Genomic DNA, 19,424 nt, shown 5'->3' on the forward strand with positions numbered 1-19,424 from the left:
TGATCTTTTCAGTTTTCACTCATGTTTGCAAGTTCCTAAATGTATTTGTATTTAGCCTCAACTTGGCATAAACTACTCTGTTGTAAAGAAATACGTATTAAGGTGGATCGTGGGTACAAAAATTTCAGCAAAACATTTAACCTTGATTTTTTCATTGCAAATTTTATTTATTACACTATTAGTTACTACTTTATGATATGGTACAAAAATCAACCTAAAAAATAAATTCGGTTTGGCTCCAGATGACTTTTAAAATGTTTATATCATTGAAAAAGCTCCAAATTATCTCCCTTTGGTGCAAAAATTACATATTTTGGCACTAAATTTGAAATATCTTTTTTAAATCATCGGTGACCTATATTTTTTATTATTGTTTTTAAAGAAGCTGTACGTAAACTAAATAATGGTAAAATTTAAGCAATTTCTTTAATTAGGTTATTATTTTTATTTCGATATTACTTCTATTTCTCCTATTAGTTCAACAGAAAAAAAGACATTCACAAAATTGTATGCTTCTTCCGGAGGCAGATTGTGAGTAAAATGAACCATGACCCCATTATTTTATTTCATATTTCTTTTAAGTATATGATAAAGTTCATTTATAAAAAAATATAGCGAAATCCTATATTAGAAAAACAATTTGATTTATACTCAGGAGCCCCCTTAAGGTAACTAATGTATCTAACCATAAATTTGAAGTTTGAAATGTTTGCCGAGATTTCTATTACTTACTGGATGTTTTTAGTGTTGTCATAAAGTATTCCTACTGAGTTTACTGACATTTTGGAGGCTCATGAATAAATTGTCTGTCTATTAATCTTCATTCATTTTCAGTTCTACTAAATAGGTAATGATCGCGAATGCTCAAACCTATATGTCTTTCGATTTTTCTCACATTGTTGTCAATAAAATGGATTTTTATGCCACTGTCATACAAGTGAGAAGTTAATCTACCTTTAAAACCAGGTCTTATTCACCATTGGCTACATAGGTAAATGTCTGTACCAAGTCGGGGATATGACAGCTGTTTCCCATTCATTTGATGTGTTTGAGCTACTGCTTTTGCCATTTTCCCATTCATTTTATGTGTTTGAGCTACTGCTTTTGTCATTTTCCCATTCATTTGATGTGTTTGAGCTACTGCGTTTGTCATTTTCCTTGAAGTTCGGTATTTTTGTTCTTTTACTTTTTTTCTATAATTTTGAAACATAGTAACAATATGAACCTAATGTTCAGTGGTTATCGTTTTTTGAGGAATTTTATAAGTGATTCTCTTTTCATATAGATAGGACCGGTTGTACAATGGTAATTTTTGGGGCGGTTATTACATAACGGTCAATTAACTCGTGATGGCGTCAGTAAAATTTACGAAGGGCTAATTTCAACTTCACTATTTGGAACTCTCGGTTTAATAGGTTCCTTGATAGTGCTGAGCAATCCCCTAACAAGGAAATCATGATATCGTATATATTGGGAGATATATACTCCGTATGAACGTTGCTACGTGGAAATGGAAAGTTCACAAATGGGAATCATCTCTTTTGTCGCAAAGTTTTGTTTTCAACCGACCCTCAAAAAGATTTGATATTGGTGATATAGTAAATTGATGCGATAACCATTCTAAAATAATTTAGACAATTTTACTTTTCGATTTCGTAATTATCATAATGTCCAAGGTTTAGAATTTACGTCCGGTTTATAAATCACAAGATCACAATTTGAAAATTTGATTAATTTTGTTTAATTGTGCTTACAGTAGGGGTTAATTTGTATATATCTTTAATGGGACATTTTGCTTTCTGACCATTTTTGTCAGAAAGATTTGACCATTCTTGTCAAAAAGATCTGACCATTCATGTCAGTGGTATTTTTTTATTTTTGATCATTCATGTCGGTATTATCATTTTTTTTTGGTTCTTTACATCTAGCTATTGTACAACTTGTTATGAAGTTTATAACTTAAATACCTATATGGAGTTAGTTTCTTTCAGAACGATAAGTCATTCTTTCGAAGAAACCAATTTTCAATGAAATATTTTCCAAGCCATAAAATAAAGACCTGTGAGAAGTCATTATTTACCTTGATTAAAAAGCAAACTATAATTTACGGCAAAATTATATTCGAATGAATTTTAATATATTCGTGTGTAAGATTTAGAATATCTTATTGATTCATACTGAAAAGGTTGATTGATTGTTGGTTGCTTAACGTCCAGTGGCAAATATTTTATGCATGTTTAGGATGATACACACTGAATAGGAAATGATACATGCATGGATATTCGTTTTTGTGGTACATGTATCACGATTTTGCACTCCCTTCGTGTCAAGTTTTAACTCTTTTACATTTATGTATATCTTTTACTCTATCAAATGGTAAACTTATGAAATATTCTTATATTCTATTGAATAACATTCACGTACCTCACAATGGGGTTGGTTTGGGTTGGGGTTGGGCAGGAGGGTATATAATTTTATCCTAATTATCCTGATTATCTGTTAAATAATGAATTGCTATTCAGAAGAAAATCATTCTGATTATTTTATTTTTACAATTGATGAGAAAATAATCTCTTTTCCTCGTTAGTAATGCAACTTTAAATAGAAAACCAACAACATAGCACACTCCCTCCCTTTTCCATAAATTAAGTTGGTACAAGACATTACTTACAACGTGTCTTGTATTTTTCATACACCTCTATCGGATGGCAACAATTCATTTGTGTCTTACTTCATGCAGTTACAGTTATACTTACGATTGTGTATGGGTAATAACTTCTAAGGTTTAAATCTATATTGATTAGTGAGTTTTATTACACTTTCAATAGAACGGTAGGGAGTATTTAAACCTGAACGCATTAGAAAGGAATATCCCACTCTAGTGTGGTCGGTAAGATATGATGCTAAATTTTGAAAATCTTTATATAAAATTATATATTTTTGACGGTATATAAGTCGGATCATGCATATTTTAAGGTTTTTCTCTTCGTAGAAAACACCTCGAGATGACAGGATTGCTCGAGAAAGACATCCATACGGTTGGTCTTTCATTTAATCAATCCTGACGCCCCTCGTTGTGTTCTACGACAAGAAAAACTACCTATAAAATTATCTATAACATAACAAAAAATTTTGATTGGTTCCTTTATAGACATATTATTTAAAGAAATTAATGATTTTTCATTCTGCTGTTGATAGCCGAAAACTAACTCTCCCATTATTTATCTCACTTAATATCTATGATCAGTTTGTTTAGTTTCATTTGTGGAAGTTTAATTTTTCAGCGTATGTTCTTTGCGGATTTGTTTACTGTGAATAGACGAATTTACAATGTATTTGAGTGATTAAAATACGATGGAGCAACTTAGATTATAACTGATAATTTGGATTCGGACTAATTTGCAATGGATTCCAACATGTGGATTTCAGATATATTGTTAACCGCTGGATATAAACGTCTAAGCAAAGTGTTGTTGATAAATGGTGCTGAACAATGATTGAATTACCTTTAACGTCTAGTATTGTTTTTATTTATGAAATTGTAATAACTTGCCAAAATTAAATGTTTTATTTTAATTCGCTTTAATCATTTCTTAGCATATATTTAGTATTGCTTTGCATCCAGTCGTGTCATGGTTTATATATCTGCGTCTTTTAACTTCGAAAGAGCAAATGTGCTTTGTTATTATGCCTTTGTGTGCTTCATTGTGACAGATTTGTTGGTTTTAATAGTGAATAAGATTTTAACACTTGTTGAATACTGTTCCTTTTCTTTGGACATTTGAACCTATTATGTCTGTTTGGTTTGTTCACACATCGTTGTCATTATAACATAATTTGATGCAACTTTCTTACAAGCGAGAGAGTAAGCTATAAAACTAGTTGAATCCGCCATTTTCTACATAAGAAAATCCTGTACGAAGTCAAGATATAAAAATTGTTATCCATTCGTTTAATGTGTTTAAGCTTTGATTCGCCATTTGATAAGAGACTTTCCGTTTTGAATTTTACTGGGAGTTTTGATGATTTTACCTTTTCGTCGGCTTGCATGAATTATTTTTTGTTTAACACACTCAATCTATACAATTATGTTGAATCGGATGAATAAAATAAAACACAAAACAAATATTAAGACATTGGGTAGTTAAACCTAACGAAACCTATATATATATGTATATACACGCCGAAATCAATATCCTCTTATCCAGAACAAATTAAAGATTGCATGCCAATATTCAATTTTAAAGATCGGGAGATAATAATAAATTGAACGGTATTAATCTGACTGCATCAGAAGCTCATTTCGATTATAAAAGTCTGTTTAATATGTGTTATTGTGCTGTGACCATCTTTTGTATTCTTGTCATTCATTTTTGCTGATGTGCCCTTAAATTGTCTTTATGCAATTTTGTTTTCTTTATTGACATATTTGTCTTTTTTGCAAGTGATTTAAATTGAGATTGCTTTATCTGTATTTTTGCATTTTACATATTATGTTTTGTTTACACACTGTTGTAAATAGAATAGAATCTTATTTGAATGTCTTACAATTTTTGATATGAGCGTCACTGATGAGTCTTATGTAGACGAAACGCGCGTCTGGCGTACTAAATTATAATCCTGGTACCTTTGATAACTATCTTACAAGCGAGAGGTTCAGCTAGCTATCGGATAAGGTTTAATCCATCGTTTTCTACTTAAGGAAATACCTGTATCGAATCAGGAGTATAACAGTAGTTTTCATTCATTTGATGTATTTAAACTCTTAATTTTTGCAATTTTTTATTTAAACTTTCCATGGAATTTAATATTTTTCTTATATTACTTTTTTTAGACGCTAAATGCATAAAAAGCTATGACTTACTAAAGGTAGTATCACTGACACACAACGCTATGACATAACTAGGTCAGCATCACGGACTTCAATGATTTTAAGATAAAACAAGTAACTGAATGTTGAATTATTATTATTTAGCAATAAGATAACCAGAGAAGGTAATGTAGCTATCGGCATTACTGAAGATTCGTTGATTGTCCTTTTCTCTACATCGTATATAGATGCGGTCAGTTTTTTCTAAGTTCAGAACCATATCAAATGTACCAGTTTTATAACCGTCGCCATGAGTGTAACTTGCAGCCGTCTTTTTATCATTGTGCCATAAATGTAGAAATAATTTTTTTCCGGCTTCTGACATTACAACTGCAGAAAAATGATAAAGTCCTGGTATTGGAGCGGTGAAGACACCTGTATTAACATCATAGCCATTCAAGTTGTTTGTCCAAACCTTATCAAACTTCACAATTTCTCTGGACTATAAATCTTGTATGGAGTCACGGTAAGCTGTGAATGCCGGCGTTTTGTTTTGACTCAATTCTGTATCCGTTCCATGTCCTTCTGAAAATAGAAACATATATACATAGCTAGCTCATAAATATTCATCTTTGCAATGAAATATTATCTTGACCAATCATAATAATTATCGGTAGTATTTAATCGCTCTCCTCTTTTTAAATCTACATTTGAGGATAACAAAAGAATGTAGTGATAAACATAAAGTTATATAGAGTAAATAGAGTAGTATGAAAGTCTTATACCGATACTGATATAACATTCTGATTGTGAGATACGTTTCATTGATATAAATAACCTAATAAAAAGAATTGAAATATAAATGTATCATTAATTAAAAGCACCTGTTCCTTTGAGCTTGATCATCATTCCAATTAAGTCGTCAAACAGGGACTTTTCTGTAATGTAAAATTACATCTAAGAAATATTATAATAGCAAATATGTATTTCTGTTTTTCGGAATTTTTTAAACGATTGCGAAATATAAATGTTAATTCTTAAAATGATGGAACCGCAACTGTTTAGGTGTTGATGAATTTAGTGTTTCACAATCGGTTATAAAATAAATATGTAAGTTAATGAAACAAACTTCTCTAATTCTTACTCGATTTATACCTTTCCTGACCTGTTGAATATTTCTATTTAATCAACGTGTGTTTCGTTTGATCTTAGTTCTTCATTGATCAAAGTTATGACGTCAAATTTTCTTATTTTCCTCTGAAATTCCCTCATGATAAAGCCGACCATGTCTGATAACGTCACATAGAAAGAACACACAAAAAATTAATAATTTTGAGATAGGTTTCATGATAACTTACCAAGTTTAGAGCAGCATGAGCTGTTGACGACACATATCTGTCCAGTAAACATAAGTAACAATTGAAGCTGCATTACTCCACTTGAAGACTGGATAGACTGGTGATGATCTGTGATTTCGTTATGGTGGAATATTTTTTTTTTATTCATTTATGCACAAGAACAGTTTTTATCTGTCATTAAATTGCAATTTGATCTGTTTAACATTTTCGTATCACTATGTAACAGCTGTTTAATCGTGTTTTAGAACGTATGGCAAATGTTTCTGGAAAATATCGCACAAAGTAATGCTAAAGCTCAAAACTAAAGGCCATATTAACTGTTTATTTTTAATGAGTTTTTTTAATACAAATTGCAGAATATATAACTATTGCGAGTCAAACTATTTGTTCAAATATCTGAAAAAGCGATATGAGGCAATTCTCCACCAGAGATTGAGACGGTAAACTAAATTCATCGTAATTTAACAGTATAACCTCTCAAAATAATAGAATGTATCTTTGGGAAGAGCTTCTCTTATTATTACAATATATTAATAACAAATATAAAACAATTAAAACGGTTTTGTGTAAAAACAATGACAACAATGAGAAACAGCAACACATGATAACCTTATCTGACTTATCACATAAGAAAGTTATCACAAATGTCCTCACTCGACAAAAAGCAAGCATCAATTTAGTACTCGTAAACCATTTAAATATTTTAAGTGCAGAAAGACATTTCATATCAACCATAAACTGAAGTCACACAAAGAGCAGGGTCACCATAAAAGGAGATAAATGCATTGAATGTGAGATACAATTCTCGTACAAAACCGTCCTCTGTAACCACAATACTTGGTAACATGGTAACAGAATAAACTGCTGTGATGTATATGGAAAGACTTAACATTGGCAGAATGATTACAGACATATGAAGTAAAATTGAAAAGTGAAATAGGGAAAATAACAAAGAAACAACAACCCGTTCAAAGAGTCAGAAATTAGTCCCGGGCCCGCAATGGGTATTCGACACGACGAGCAAATCCCGCACCCGGAGGTGGACTTCAGCTGGCGCATCAACAGAAATTAGCCCAGGGCCTGTATTTTAAACGAAAAAGAACTTTAAATATGTTCTTTCTTTTCATATTTTAACATATCATTTGCTGGTTGTTTCAATCTGCATGACTAATTGGATAAATTTCAATTGAATTACATAAAATATTTTTTTCAGACTAAACAAAATGTGAGAAAAGGTTAGTATAGATATATTCTATGTCTCGCCTCTACGAAGGTATAATAGGTCAATGATTTTCAATGCAGGTGTAGGTGTATTCCACAAAGTCATAGTACGTTACATTTGTGTCAATCGGTTACATACGAAAAAAGTAAAATCGCAAAAATACTGAACTCAGAGGAAAATCAATTCGGAAAGTCCATAATCACATGGCAAAATCAAACAACAAAACGCATCAAAAACGAATGGACAAGAACTGTCATATCCTGACTTGATACAGGCATTTTCAAATGTATAAAATGGTGGATTAAACCTGGTTTTATAGCTAGCTCAACCTCTCACTTGTATGACAGTCGTATCACATTCCATTATATTGTCACCGATGCGTGAACAAAACAAACAGACACAATAGTTAAAAATGTCAAAAATAGGGGTACAGCAGTCAACATTGTGTTATCATCTTAATCACTGTAAAAACAACAAATGTAACGAAGAAGCACAAAAAGGCATACATCAAATTAACATCCTCATTTTGATTATATTATACGATTTTATTTGTCTATGTTAAATGCACCCATCAAGGAAGGAGGGGCTCATTTGACTTTTACATTTGTAAGAAATCAATTCTATGTTTTGTTGCAGTGAAAAATATATACATTGGATGTTTCAAAGCACCATTCTTTTTTTTAATAAGTTTTTCAATAGAATATTTTTTCAACATGAGGTTACATGGTTACCTAAAGTTGCACGCAGGGAAAAGAGGGAAAACTTGATTGGCTAACTTCCAATGTTGATTATTTTCTCATATATGCAATGAAATTTTGTCTGAAGTACTGGACAGAATAAAACTTTACTCATGCCGAATATTTTTTTTAATTTGAAATAAAGATACACAAAATTAAATTCTGTACATGTTTTTGAAAAGTGCAAATTTAACAAAGACTTATAAGGAAAACAATTGTCGTAACCTGTAACAGCATCAATATCATTTATATGATGTTTATTGTACGTATCCAGAAAAAAGAACAAACAAGTGATTATGAAACGAACGGGATACAATAACAGTGTACCAATACCTCTTGCAATATAGGGCCCATCAATAAACGCATATGACTGAACGACGGTCTATTAGTATTAGAAGTCCATCCAATAACGCAAATGGAAAATATTTCACATATCTGCATCAAATGGAAAAAATACATCAAATCGAACACTGTTTTTACAATCATTGACTGAGTTCCTGTTCAAAAACATATCTCTGATAGGGCAAATTGCCTGCTTCATTCTACCTCTCTTCAAGGTTCTGAGATATTTCTTTAAAATTCGGAACTATCTTGCAACTTTCATACAGTTTTAAAACACTTATAGTTTGTTGAAATTTGCTACAGTTTTTTTAAATGAGAGGGATTAAACATACTGAGTGAGAGCTCAACCCAATTCCTATTTCTCTAGGCAATATAGATTAAACAAGCACATAACAATACGCACAGTAAAACTTAGTTTAAATCCGTGTCAGACTAGATAATAAAAAAGATAAAATAAAATAAGCAAAATGATAATGATACATAAATTAACTGATTAAAAGATTATGTCTTCATCATCGAAACGAATATCAAGCACAATCCCTCAAGTAAGTGATTTAGTATCATACCATCATAAAATATATGAGAAGAACATAACCCGTATCATGTCAACAATTGGTTTTAGAATAAATGTGTTAATTTCCGATGCAAATGAGTGAATCAATATTATACCAAAAATATGCCATCTTATATGACCTGTAACTGGTATTATATCTAAAATCTTTGATTGGTCGATTAAGTTCTAAAAACAACATAATATTATTGAGAGTTCGATGACATGCACAATATTGTTCTTTTTTATTTTTTTTAAATGATGCTTTGTAGACTTTTTATTCTAGTTTTCTAACATTTCTTTTAAATAATACTCAATTCAATACGTGATCATTATCATAAGAAACTTCATTAAATTATGATTGTTGAAGTGAAAAAATCTTTATTTATAAACTAAATCTATAATTATGCTTATATGATACAGATGAAAAACTGTAGTCTATAAAAAAAAATCGCTGTGAATACATAGGTCTTCAGGGACTTTGTTCATAATCCTTTCACCTGTAAATACAAAACATCAAAGATATGAATATGTTTGTGTGTGTGTGTTCGTGTGAACATTTCAGATGTTGTTTTGTTTCTATGCTAATGCAATGTTTGAAATATTGAGAAAATCTGTACTGAGATAGCCCAACATTATAACATTAACGGTACCAATTTTTCTGCACCAGATGCGTATTTCGACAAATAATGTCTCTTCAGTAATTCTCGTGGCCAAAATACATTGTATGTAAATCCAAAGCTTATATAAAAGATGTAGAGCTATAATCCAAAAGTTCCAAAAAGTATAGCCAAATCCTTGAAAGGAATCAGAGGAAGATACATTCCTTAATTCATAATAGCTTTTAACATTTTGTAACAGCAAATGTAATAATACAACAAATCCGTATTTTTATGCAAGAGAGAGAGAGAGAGAGAGAGAGAGAGAGAGAGAGAGAGAGAGAGAGAGAGAGAGAGAGAGAGAGAGAGAGAGAGAGAGAGAGAGAGAGAGAGAGAGAGAGAAAGAGAGAGAGAGAGACAGATAGAGAGAGAGAGAGAGAGAGAGAGAGAGAGAGAGAGAGAGAGAGAGAGAGAGAGAGAGAGAGAGAGAGAGAGAGAGAGAGAGAGAGAGAGAGATAAGAGAGAGAGAGAGAGAGAGAGAGAGAGAGAGAGAGAGAGAGAGAGAGAGAGAGAGTACTTTCTTAATTTCTACCCTTTTGACAATTTTTTATAATCGAGACTAGGATATAACAAACTAACATTTTATTTAGGAAAGAACACTATAACAATTTATCTTAATCATTGAGGCTTATGAGATATAACGGATGAATTTTGTAATGGGTTTTATATGGATACGTACTTTAATAACAACTGATCCTGTGTCCCTGCGCAACCCTTTGTTCGGTCGATATCTAGCTCCAAAGACTGACCCATGTCTAGCTCCGTGTCCATTATATTTATCGTATCCGTTGTAGACACCACCAAATCCACCGTATCCGTTGTATCCACCGCTAACAACTGGTTCTGTAGGATACCCAAGAAAATTAGTGAATCCATCGAGGTTTCCACCAGGGATAACAGCACCGATTCCAGTGGTGAATCCACTAGGGAATCTACCCACGTTTCCAGTACTGAATCCAGCACCGGAACCACTAGAAAATCCAGCACCGGATCCACTAGAAAATCCAGCACCGGATCCACTAGAAAATCCACCAACATTTCCAGTATTAAATCCATCAACGTTTCCACCGCCGATTTGAATAGGGAGTCTACCACCGTTTCCAGTATTAGATACACCAAAGTTTCCACCACCGAATGAGATAGGGAGTCTACCAACATTTCCAGTATTAATTCCAACAACGTTTCCACCACCGAATTGAATAGGGAATCCCAAATCGTTTCCACCACCGTTTCTAGAAGTGAAACTACCACCGATTCCACCAGCAAATTCACGACCGATACCCAAACCTAAATCATCACCAAATCCACCGCCGAACCCACCACCAAATTCACCACCGTTTCCACCAGCGATTACACCACCGAATCCACCATCGTTTCCACCAGCGAATCCAGCACCGGAACCACTAGAAAATCCAGCACCGGATCCACTAGAAAATCCACCAACATTTCCAGTATTAAATACATCAACGTTTCCACCGCCGATTTGAATAGGGAGTCTTCCACCGTTTCCAGTATTAGATACACCAAAGTTTCCACCACCGAATGAGATAGGGAGTCTATCAACATTTCCAGTATTAGTTCCAACAACGTTTCCACTACCGAATTGAATAGGGAATCCCAAATCGTTTCCAGTAATGAAACTACCACCGTTTCCACCACCGTTTCTAGAAGTGAAACTACCACCAATTCCACCAGCAAATTCACCACCGATACCCAAACCCAAATCACCACCAAATCCACCACCGAACCCACCACCAAATTCACCACTGTTTCCACCAGCGATTACACCACCGAATCCACCATCGTTTCTACCAGCGAAGTCACTGCTAACAACTGGATTATTACCGTACCCACTAAAGCTGTTGTTTGCTTCATGTCCAGACCCAGAAACTGTCCCGTTTGCACTTCCATTACCTGAAGGGAGTGTTGAACCAACTCTGTTACCATATCCAGAGCTATTTTCACCACTGATAGCAACTGGTCCGTGACTATATCCACCTTTAATAACAACTGGATTATTACCGTACCCACTAAAGATGTTATTTGCTTCATGTCCAGACCCAGAAACTGTCCCGTTTGCACTTCCATTACCTGAAGGGAGTGTTGAACCCACTATGTTACCATATCCAGAGCTATTTTCACCACTGACAGCAACTGGTCCGTGACTATATCCACCTTTACTTACGAATACGGGTCCATAACCGGCACCGGTTCTGCTTCCTATAACAGGTATATAACCTATACCTTGTCTAACTCCATATCCACCATATCTACGTCGGCCAGCTACTAGACGAATGCCGGAACCCAATCCACTTCTATATCCATATGAACAAGAAATGCATGTCGTCAGAAAAATGATAACCACAGTGAAATTCATATTTCTAAACTGCAAAATAAATTAAAAATAATACATCAATTTAATGTATTCTTAGTTAGTGCAGGTCAATAATTGGAAGAAAATTGTACTCGTTGTGTGTCAGGTGTAGAACCATATTTTGTAAATTCCAATAAAGAAGATTTTGAAGGAAAAAAAAAGCCATAAAAATGCTTGGTTCAATAGTAAAAGGTATTTTTAGTTTATTCCTCTTGCTGCCGTTTGTTTTCTATAAGGTTGTATTTCGTTTGCCAGAAATAACGACTAGTCGCCGTCTGTGACATGTGTCTCCCGGCAGCAAGAGGGGTTAACTTAATTCCGTACTTTTTGTGTAAATACATGTTTTAATTATATAGAATTATCATTTAAATCCTACCAACAACGGATTTCTCAAAATTTAAATACAAAAAATTAAGCAATCTGTTTACTGCAAATTTAATACTAATAATCAGATTAGAAAAACAAATCATCTACACTCTTAAATTATAATTAATGAAAGCTTTTTCCCAAATTTTGGAAATAAAAAAAAAATAATATACTCAAACCTTATGCTACATGTCATATTGAAGCCAAAATCTAATGGTGTTTTCCGTTAACATATATTAAGAAATAAATTCTTTAAAAAAAATGTGCATGTACTGTACAAAAATGCGAGCAATATAATTCCTGTTCGAACAGAATTTTTTTTTGCGTTTACTAAAGAAAAAAGGGGACTAGAGACAAAGTGTATGAACAAATCTAAAATATGATTTTTTTTGTGGTCAATTAATAATGAAAGTGAAATAGTGAAATAATAATATTCTTTTAGGGGCCATTATTGTTAGATTTGGTCAAAATAAGCCATGAAACATTAGTGATGTTTTAATCGTGTTGAATGTCATACTTTGACCTATAATGATTACTTTTATAAATTGTGACTGGGAAGGAGAGTTGTCTCTTTGCTACTCTTGTCTCATCTTCTTATATCTATATAATGAATTATTCACTTGCAAGGGAATCATTCGACCTTTTCAATCCGTATGCATGTGAATTTCAAGTTATTTCCTTAGCTAGAAATGAATAACGCTTGTATTGTTCGAGTTGACTTTTTAAAGGAGAAGAATGTCAACATTGAAACCGAAACAAAAGTAAATAGATTGATTGGCTGATTTTTGTCTACAAAAACCTCATTCTTTTACAGGTAAACACGATGATTGACATATATTTTTATTCTGAAATATGAAATTAAACAGACTTAGTAAAATCAAATTTGTATATATATTTATGTTTATAACGCTTATATGACTATCGGAGGTCTTCGGAGGTCAAATCAATAGTTAAGTAGATGACGTTTAGACTAGAATACATACTGAACGAAGCTATTCATTATCGAGCCCATATCCCGTTACTTGTTTATTTTAGATTTTTTATAATTTTAATACATGTTTTACATTGTTATAAATCAGATGAGAGAATTTGAGTGAAATCGGTGAACATGAATTCGACAGCTAGTGTCCCTTGAAATGGATAAGCAGATAAGTGAAAATTTTAGGGTAGCCATATTTTCGACACAGGGCCCTAATAAATATTAAAAACACGTCATATGTTCGAATATTGCAATTGATAAAAAGCAGTAGAATTGTGGACCTAGTTTACGTTATAGTATACAAATACTAGCATTGTGTTTTGTTTTCGATATATATTGTTAAATTAAATCAACGAATGATAACGGTTGGAGTAGAAAGTCATGTGTACAGATTAAGAAGTCTAAAGATAACAGTTAAATTTACATTTTGTCATAATTTATATCTTTTTCTATATACAGTTATATTCACATATAATTCATAAATGTTTTTCACAAAATTCAGTCCAATTGAATGTTTTTCAGACATGCGCGTAAATAAAACAGTATCAGTTCAACTAATCCGTCATTCACCTTTAAAATTTCAATGCAAATAATTTTAGAATCCGACTTCAGGAAAACAAGTATGAAAACATTTGAACAAAACAAAGGAATTAAAATGTTTAGTGTCTATTTAAAACATACCTTTACAAACTATTTGTTTCAGTATTGGAACAGTTCTGATTAAGTATAGTATGTGTTGTCTTGTTCTGGTTAAATATTATATAGTACCTTCTCTTACGGTATTATTGCACACCAAATATTTCAAATGAGATTACAATATCCCACTCTTTTTGTGACCTTTATTAAGTATATTACATGGCTTTGATGTCCTTACATCACTTAGGTGAAGGTAATACATATTAAAGAAATGGAATAAAAACCTACGATCCTGTGAAAAAAATTGATAAACAAAGGCAAGTAAACATTTTTTTAGATTTGTCAGAAATTTGTCAGTAACAGTAAGATTATTTAACATGCAAGGGTCTTTTATATCCAACTATACAGTATATATTTGTCTTATTGTTGAAGATCGTTCGATTACCTTTAATTGATTAAATCACTACATTCGAAATTTGGTGAATAAGTGTATAATACACAATCATACCACAGCTCCTTAATTTCTTATTGATGTGCTTAGTTAATACTCATATGATCAATCTATGATTTTTCACATATATATTAACTTGGGGTTGTTCAGAGTAAAACAGTATTGTGTGTAAAGTTGTTTCTGATATAACATTTTACCAAAATATATTGCCTAATTTGAGTTGATTGTATCACTTGTACAAAGCAATCTGGCAAATTTTTTTGTATTATTTCTTTCAACTACCCTGTTTTGAATTTGACTGTTTGACTTTTTTTTTATATTTTTTTCTGATAAGTTGACATTTTCTGCACTCAAATTTTCTGACCAATTTCTCTATTCATCTGTCAAATGTTTATCTTTTATAATTTTGCAGAGATTGAAGAACTGTGTACTGTTGAACTAATATTATTCGTTGGATACTAGTTTTCGTGGATTTCATGGGTACAGGAAAACCACGAATTCAAATGTTCAACGAATTGCAGATGTGTTGCATTATTAAATGCAGACTTTTGGAAACCACAAACTCAATTATCCACGAAAGTTTCTTTTCCTTTATTAAGATTAAATACGAGGTCATTTTTTTTACACAAACAAGGTTCAACCCATAATTCTTTACGAAGTTAGGAAAAGGGACATTGTTACAATTATAGTTCGTTTCTATTGTGTCTTTGTTCTCCTCTTATATTTGATGTGTTTCAGTGTTAGTTTGTAACCCAGATTTGTTTTTTTTCTCAATCGGTTTATGACGTTCGAACAGCGATATACTACTGCTGCCTTTATTTATTATCATCGATAGTGACCTATTATGCTTGAGTTTTTGAACAGAGATGATTATGGTTTGCTTTACGAATGAGAACATTTTAAAAATATATTTCTTCACTTATAGAAATGTTTTCCCGAACAAGACATAAAGAAAAAACATCAAATACAATCATTTTAATCCGTAAAGGTTACATTTATAAACGTATTATTCGAGTAATTCAGAAATTAATCAATCAGAATTGAGAATTACTTGAGACTTTTTATTCAAAGACAAACATCAATCTGAATGCCCTTTTAACATTTAATCTTTTCTGTTCCATTTGCTAATTTCTTAATATTTTTGTTTTTATTATAAACCTTTTCTAGCAACATGTCGTTAAATATTTATGTCTTTTGCGTGTAAAAGAGAGACGAAAGATACCAAAGGGACAGTCAAACTCATAATGTGGATTTTTATGAATTCTATATATAATTTTTGGACTATTTCTGAAATTCATTCTTACACACTTTTGATTTTTTAACCCTATATGCTAACATTGCCTATGTTAATTTTAAAAGTGTTTGTATGCACATTGAACGACAAATCTATGTGACGTATACAGTTTTCTGACGTCAGACACAAAAAATCAATGAATGTGTTTGTAGTGTTTTTGTGTTCTGTTAAATTGTTCCTTTTAAAATTGTTATACGATGATGACTGATGTACCCATATTTTGACTATTTTATTTATTGTGTCTGTTTAGTTAACGTATCAATGTAAATATAACGGAATTTGATGAGACTGTTATCAAAGTGAGAGGGTTAACGCTATAAAACCAGGTTTAATCCATCATTTTCTACATTTGAAAATGCCTGTACCAAGTCAGGAATATGACAGTTCTTGTCCATTCGTTTTTGATGCGTTTTGCTATTTGATTTTGCCATGTGATTATGGACTTTCCGAATTGATTTTCCTCTAAGTTCAGTATTTTTGCGATTTTACTTTTTATCTTTGATGCTGTTTTACAAATACAATGTTAGTGTAATTGCTAAACGACTCTTCAAAACGAGGATATACATAGTCAAGAAGTTAACACTTTTGGGTATACCGACTCTCTTAATATGTTGAATTGCAAATCCGTTAAAATAAATCCCAAAACAAAAATGAAACGGATGTGGTACAAACGAAGTAAGATTAAACAACTGTAGGTCACCGTACGTTATCCTCGTAATGATGAACACCCAATACGTATAGTTAGCTTTAAAAGATCCCCATAAGACAAAATATAAATTATTTAAACAAGTTAACCTCGAAAAGATCAATAAACATACCAACAGACATGACAATAGTTATCAAAGGTACCAGGATTATAATTTAATACGCCAAACGCGCATTTTGTCTACACAGGGACTTCAGATCAAAATAGTTATAGAGCCAAACAAGTACAAAATTGAAGAGCATTGAGGACCCGAAATTCCAAAAAAAGAGTTGTCGAATAGGCTAAGGGGATCTAGAAAATCCTTAAATTTTCGAAAAATTTAAAGTTTTGTCAAAAGGAAATTTATTAAAATTGCTATTTAATTGATATTCATGTCAGCACCGAAGTGCTGACCACTTGGCTGGTGATACCCTCGGGGACGAAACGTCCACCAGTAGTGACATTGATCCAGTTATGTAAATAGTTAACAAAGTTCACAAACAGCACTCAAAGAAAAAAGCATAATTACTGGAACTTAAAAACCTTTACTTTGGCGGGGTCACACATTTTATATTTTAATCAGATTTCGGTGCTATCAATCTGTTTGTTTTATTGTTTACGCATCGTTGTCAATATAATAAAATTTGATGCAACTGTCATACAAGTGAAAGGTTTGGCTATCTATAAAATCTGGGTTAATCAACCATTTTCTACTTTTCTACAAAAAAAAAAAAATATGACAGTTGTAATGCATTTGTTTGATGTGTTTGAGCTATTGGTTTTACCATTTGAACAGGAGTTTTTCCGGTTTTTTTTTTTTTTTTGATAGTTCGGTGTCTCGTGATTTTCCTTTTTTTTAACGTTAACTGTTAAGTTAGTTCAGTAAATCATATTGCACATTAAATTCCATCTGCTCACACACAAAAGAAATAAACATTAAACTAAATAATGCTTCAACAGATATTTAGAAATTAGCAAATGAAATAGAAAATGTGGAATGTTATTTGTTCTCAGGCAATGTGATTGAATGTTGTCTTTGAAGAAATTGTCATATGGATATCTTCAAAGCCTGAATGATTTCTTGATTCGGAATGAACAATTTCTTAATCACACGAAGAAAACATTCATCAACTAAATGTATACGGAAGAAAATAATTTAATAATTCCATTTTATGAGTTCGCAGTTTCTTAGTATATAGTCCGAAAGACATTGCAATACGTGGTGAAGTCTTACTTACTTGGGAATAGAGAGCGGATAGGGGGGAGTGAGAGGGGAGCACTTCAATACTTAATAGGGGTACCGCTGGGGTTCACCCTTTTCATATAATTCATATTTTTAGAATGTGTATCTTTAATATATTACGTAGGTAAAAATGTAACCTTTCCCAATTGTTTTGGTTTCATGTGGTGTGTAATGTAAGAAAGGCGAAAATTGATTGATAGAAACACAACCGGGAACACCAAGAAAGTTGACAGAAGAAGATATGGCAACTTATTCACATATTTAAATTCTTGTATTTGGTTTTGATGTTATATTTGTTATTCTCGTGGTGTTTTGTGTGTTGCTTTTCGGTGTTGTGTCGTTGTTCTCCTCTTATATTAAATGCGTTTCCCTCGGTTTTAGTTTGTTACCCCGATTTTGTTTTTTGTCCATGGATTTATGAGTTTTGAACAGCGGTATACTACTGTTGCCTTTATTTTTTAGCCAAAAAAGGTGACTTGTATATAGAAATTGGCCACCCCCTCAAGATTACTAAATGCTCTTATCCGGGATGAGAACATACAATTCGTGGTAAAAAAAAGATCCCTATTATTTCTTAGGAAAGATGAAATTATAAGAGCTAGTATTTGTCCATTAAAACTGCCCTTGATTGTTCAAATCTTCAATTTCTTCCAAATTATGATAGATAAATAGTTGATAAATAGATAGAGAATATCGTCTGAAAAGTATAGTGCAGAAAATGTCAACCTGTCAGCAAAAAAGTATAAAAAATCTTCAAAGATCTAAGGCTTATTCAGATTCGGACAGTCCATAAAAAATGTAGAAACAAATGCTGTTAATCGACGGAACAATTTTCCTTTTCCAAATCTATAGGACTATGGGTAATCTTTCAATATTTAGAAAAATCCTTACTCTATAGTCGGATATAAAAGACCCTTACATTCTTTACAAATTTAAATAATCTGTTTTATGTTAAATGCTTGTTTACAAATTTGTTTGTTTTTATAGTGAAACCGTATTTTTGTCATTTTTACCTATTATCTCTGTTCTTTTTTGATCACACATCGTTGTCATTATTATGAAACTGAATAGGAGTGCATACAAGCGAGAGGTTTAGCTATCTATAAAACAAGGTTTGATCAACCATTTTCCACTAAAGAAATTGCCTGTACCAAGTCAGGATATTGACAGTCGTTGTCCATTCGTGTGATGTGTTTGAGCTTTTGATGTTGCCATTTGAATAGGGACTTTCCGTTTTAGATTTTCCTCGGAGTTCAGTATTTTTGTGATTTTACGTTTACATGACATATTTTGTAATTTTATTTTTTAACAGGTTGTAGGTTATATTCAATTTCTTTAATATGTATTAGCTTTGCCTAAGTGATATAAGGACATCAAAGCCATGTAATATACTTAGTAAAGGTCACAGGAACTACAAAACGAGTGTGGAATATTTAAATCGCATTTGAAATATTTTGTATGCAATGATTACTGTAAAAAGGTACTCTACAGAACAATACATTATCTTTAAACGAGATGGAGTACTCCCTTCAAAGCAATCTTGGAAAATAAGAGTGAATAACACGGTAGACAGAGTACAAACTGATGAATGGACTCGTCGAATACGGAGTGACAATAACTTTTCTCGTTTTAGAAATATTCACCTCTCGGTCAAAGTCCCTCATTTCTGGAAATGCGCTACATCATCAAGAAAAATTATGAAAGCATACTTTATAACA

General features: G+C 32.2%; 1 protein-coding gene across 1 annotated transcript; it reads right to left on the reverse strand.

Moving 5' to 3' along the window:
• Positions 1–4,967: 4,967 nt before the first annotated feature.
• LOC143057825 (complement C1q tumor necrosis factor-related protein 6-like) lies at positions 4,968–6,260 on the reverse strand. Its single transcript, XM_076231244.1, is given in 3 exon segments — positions 4,968–5,395; positions 5,695–5,748; positions 6,169–6,260. Coding segments are annotated over 3 exon segments (555 nt in total). The 5' UTR covers positions 6,242–6,260.
• Between the last annotated feature and the right edge of the window lie 13,164 nt (positions 6,261–19,424).

This window comes from Mytilus galloprovincialis, chromosome 13 (assembly GCF_965363235.1).
Source record: "Mytilus galloprovincialis chromosome 13, xbMytGall1.hap1.1, whole genome shotgun sequence".
Classification (NCBI taxonomy): domain Eukaryota; kingdom Metazoa; phylum Mollusca; class Bivalvia; order Mytilida; family Mytilidae; genus Mytilus; species Mytilus galloprovincialis.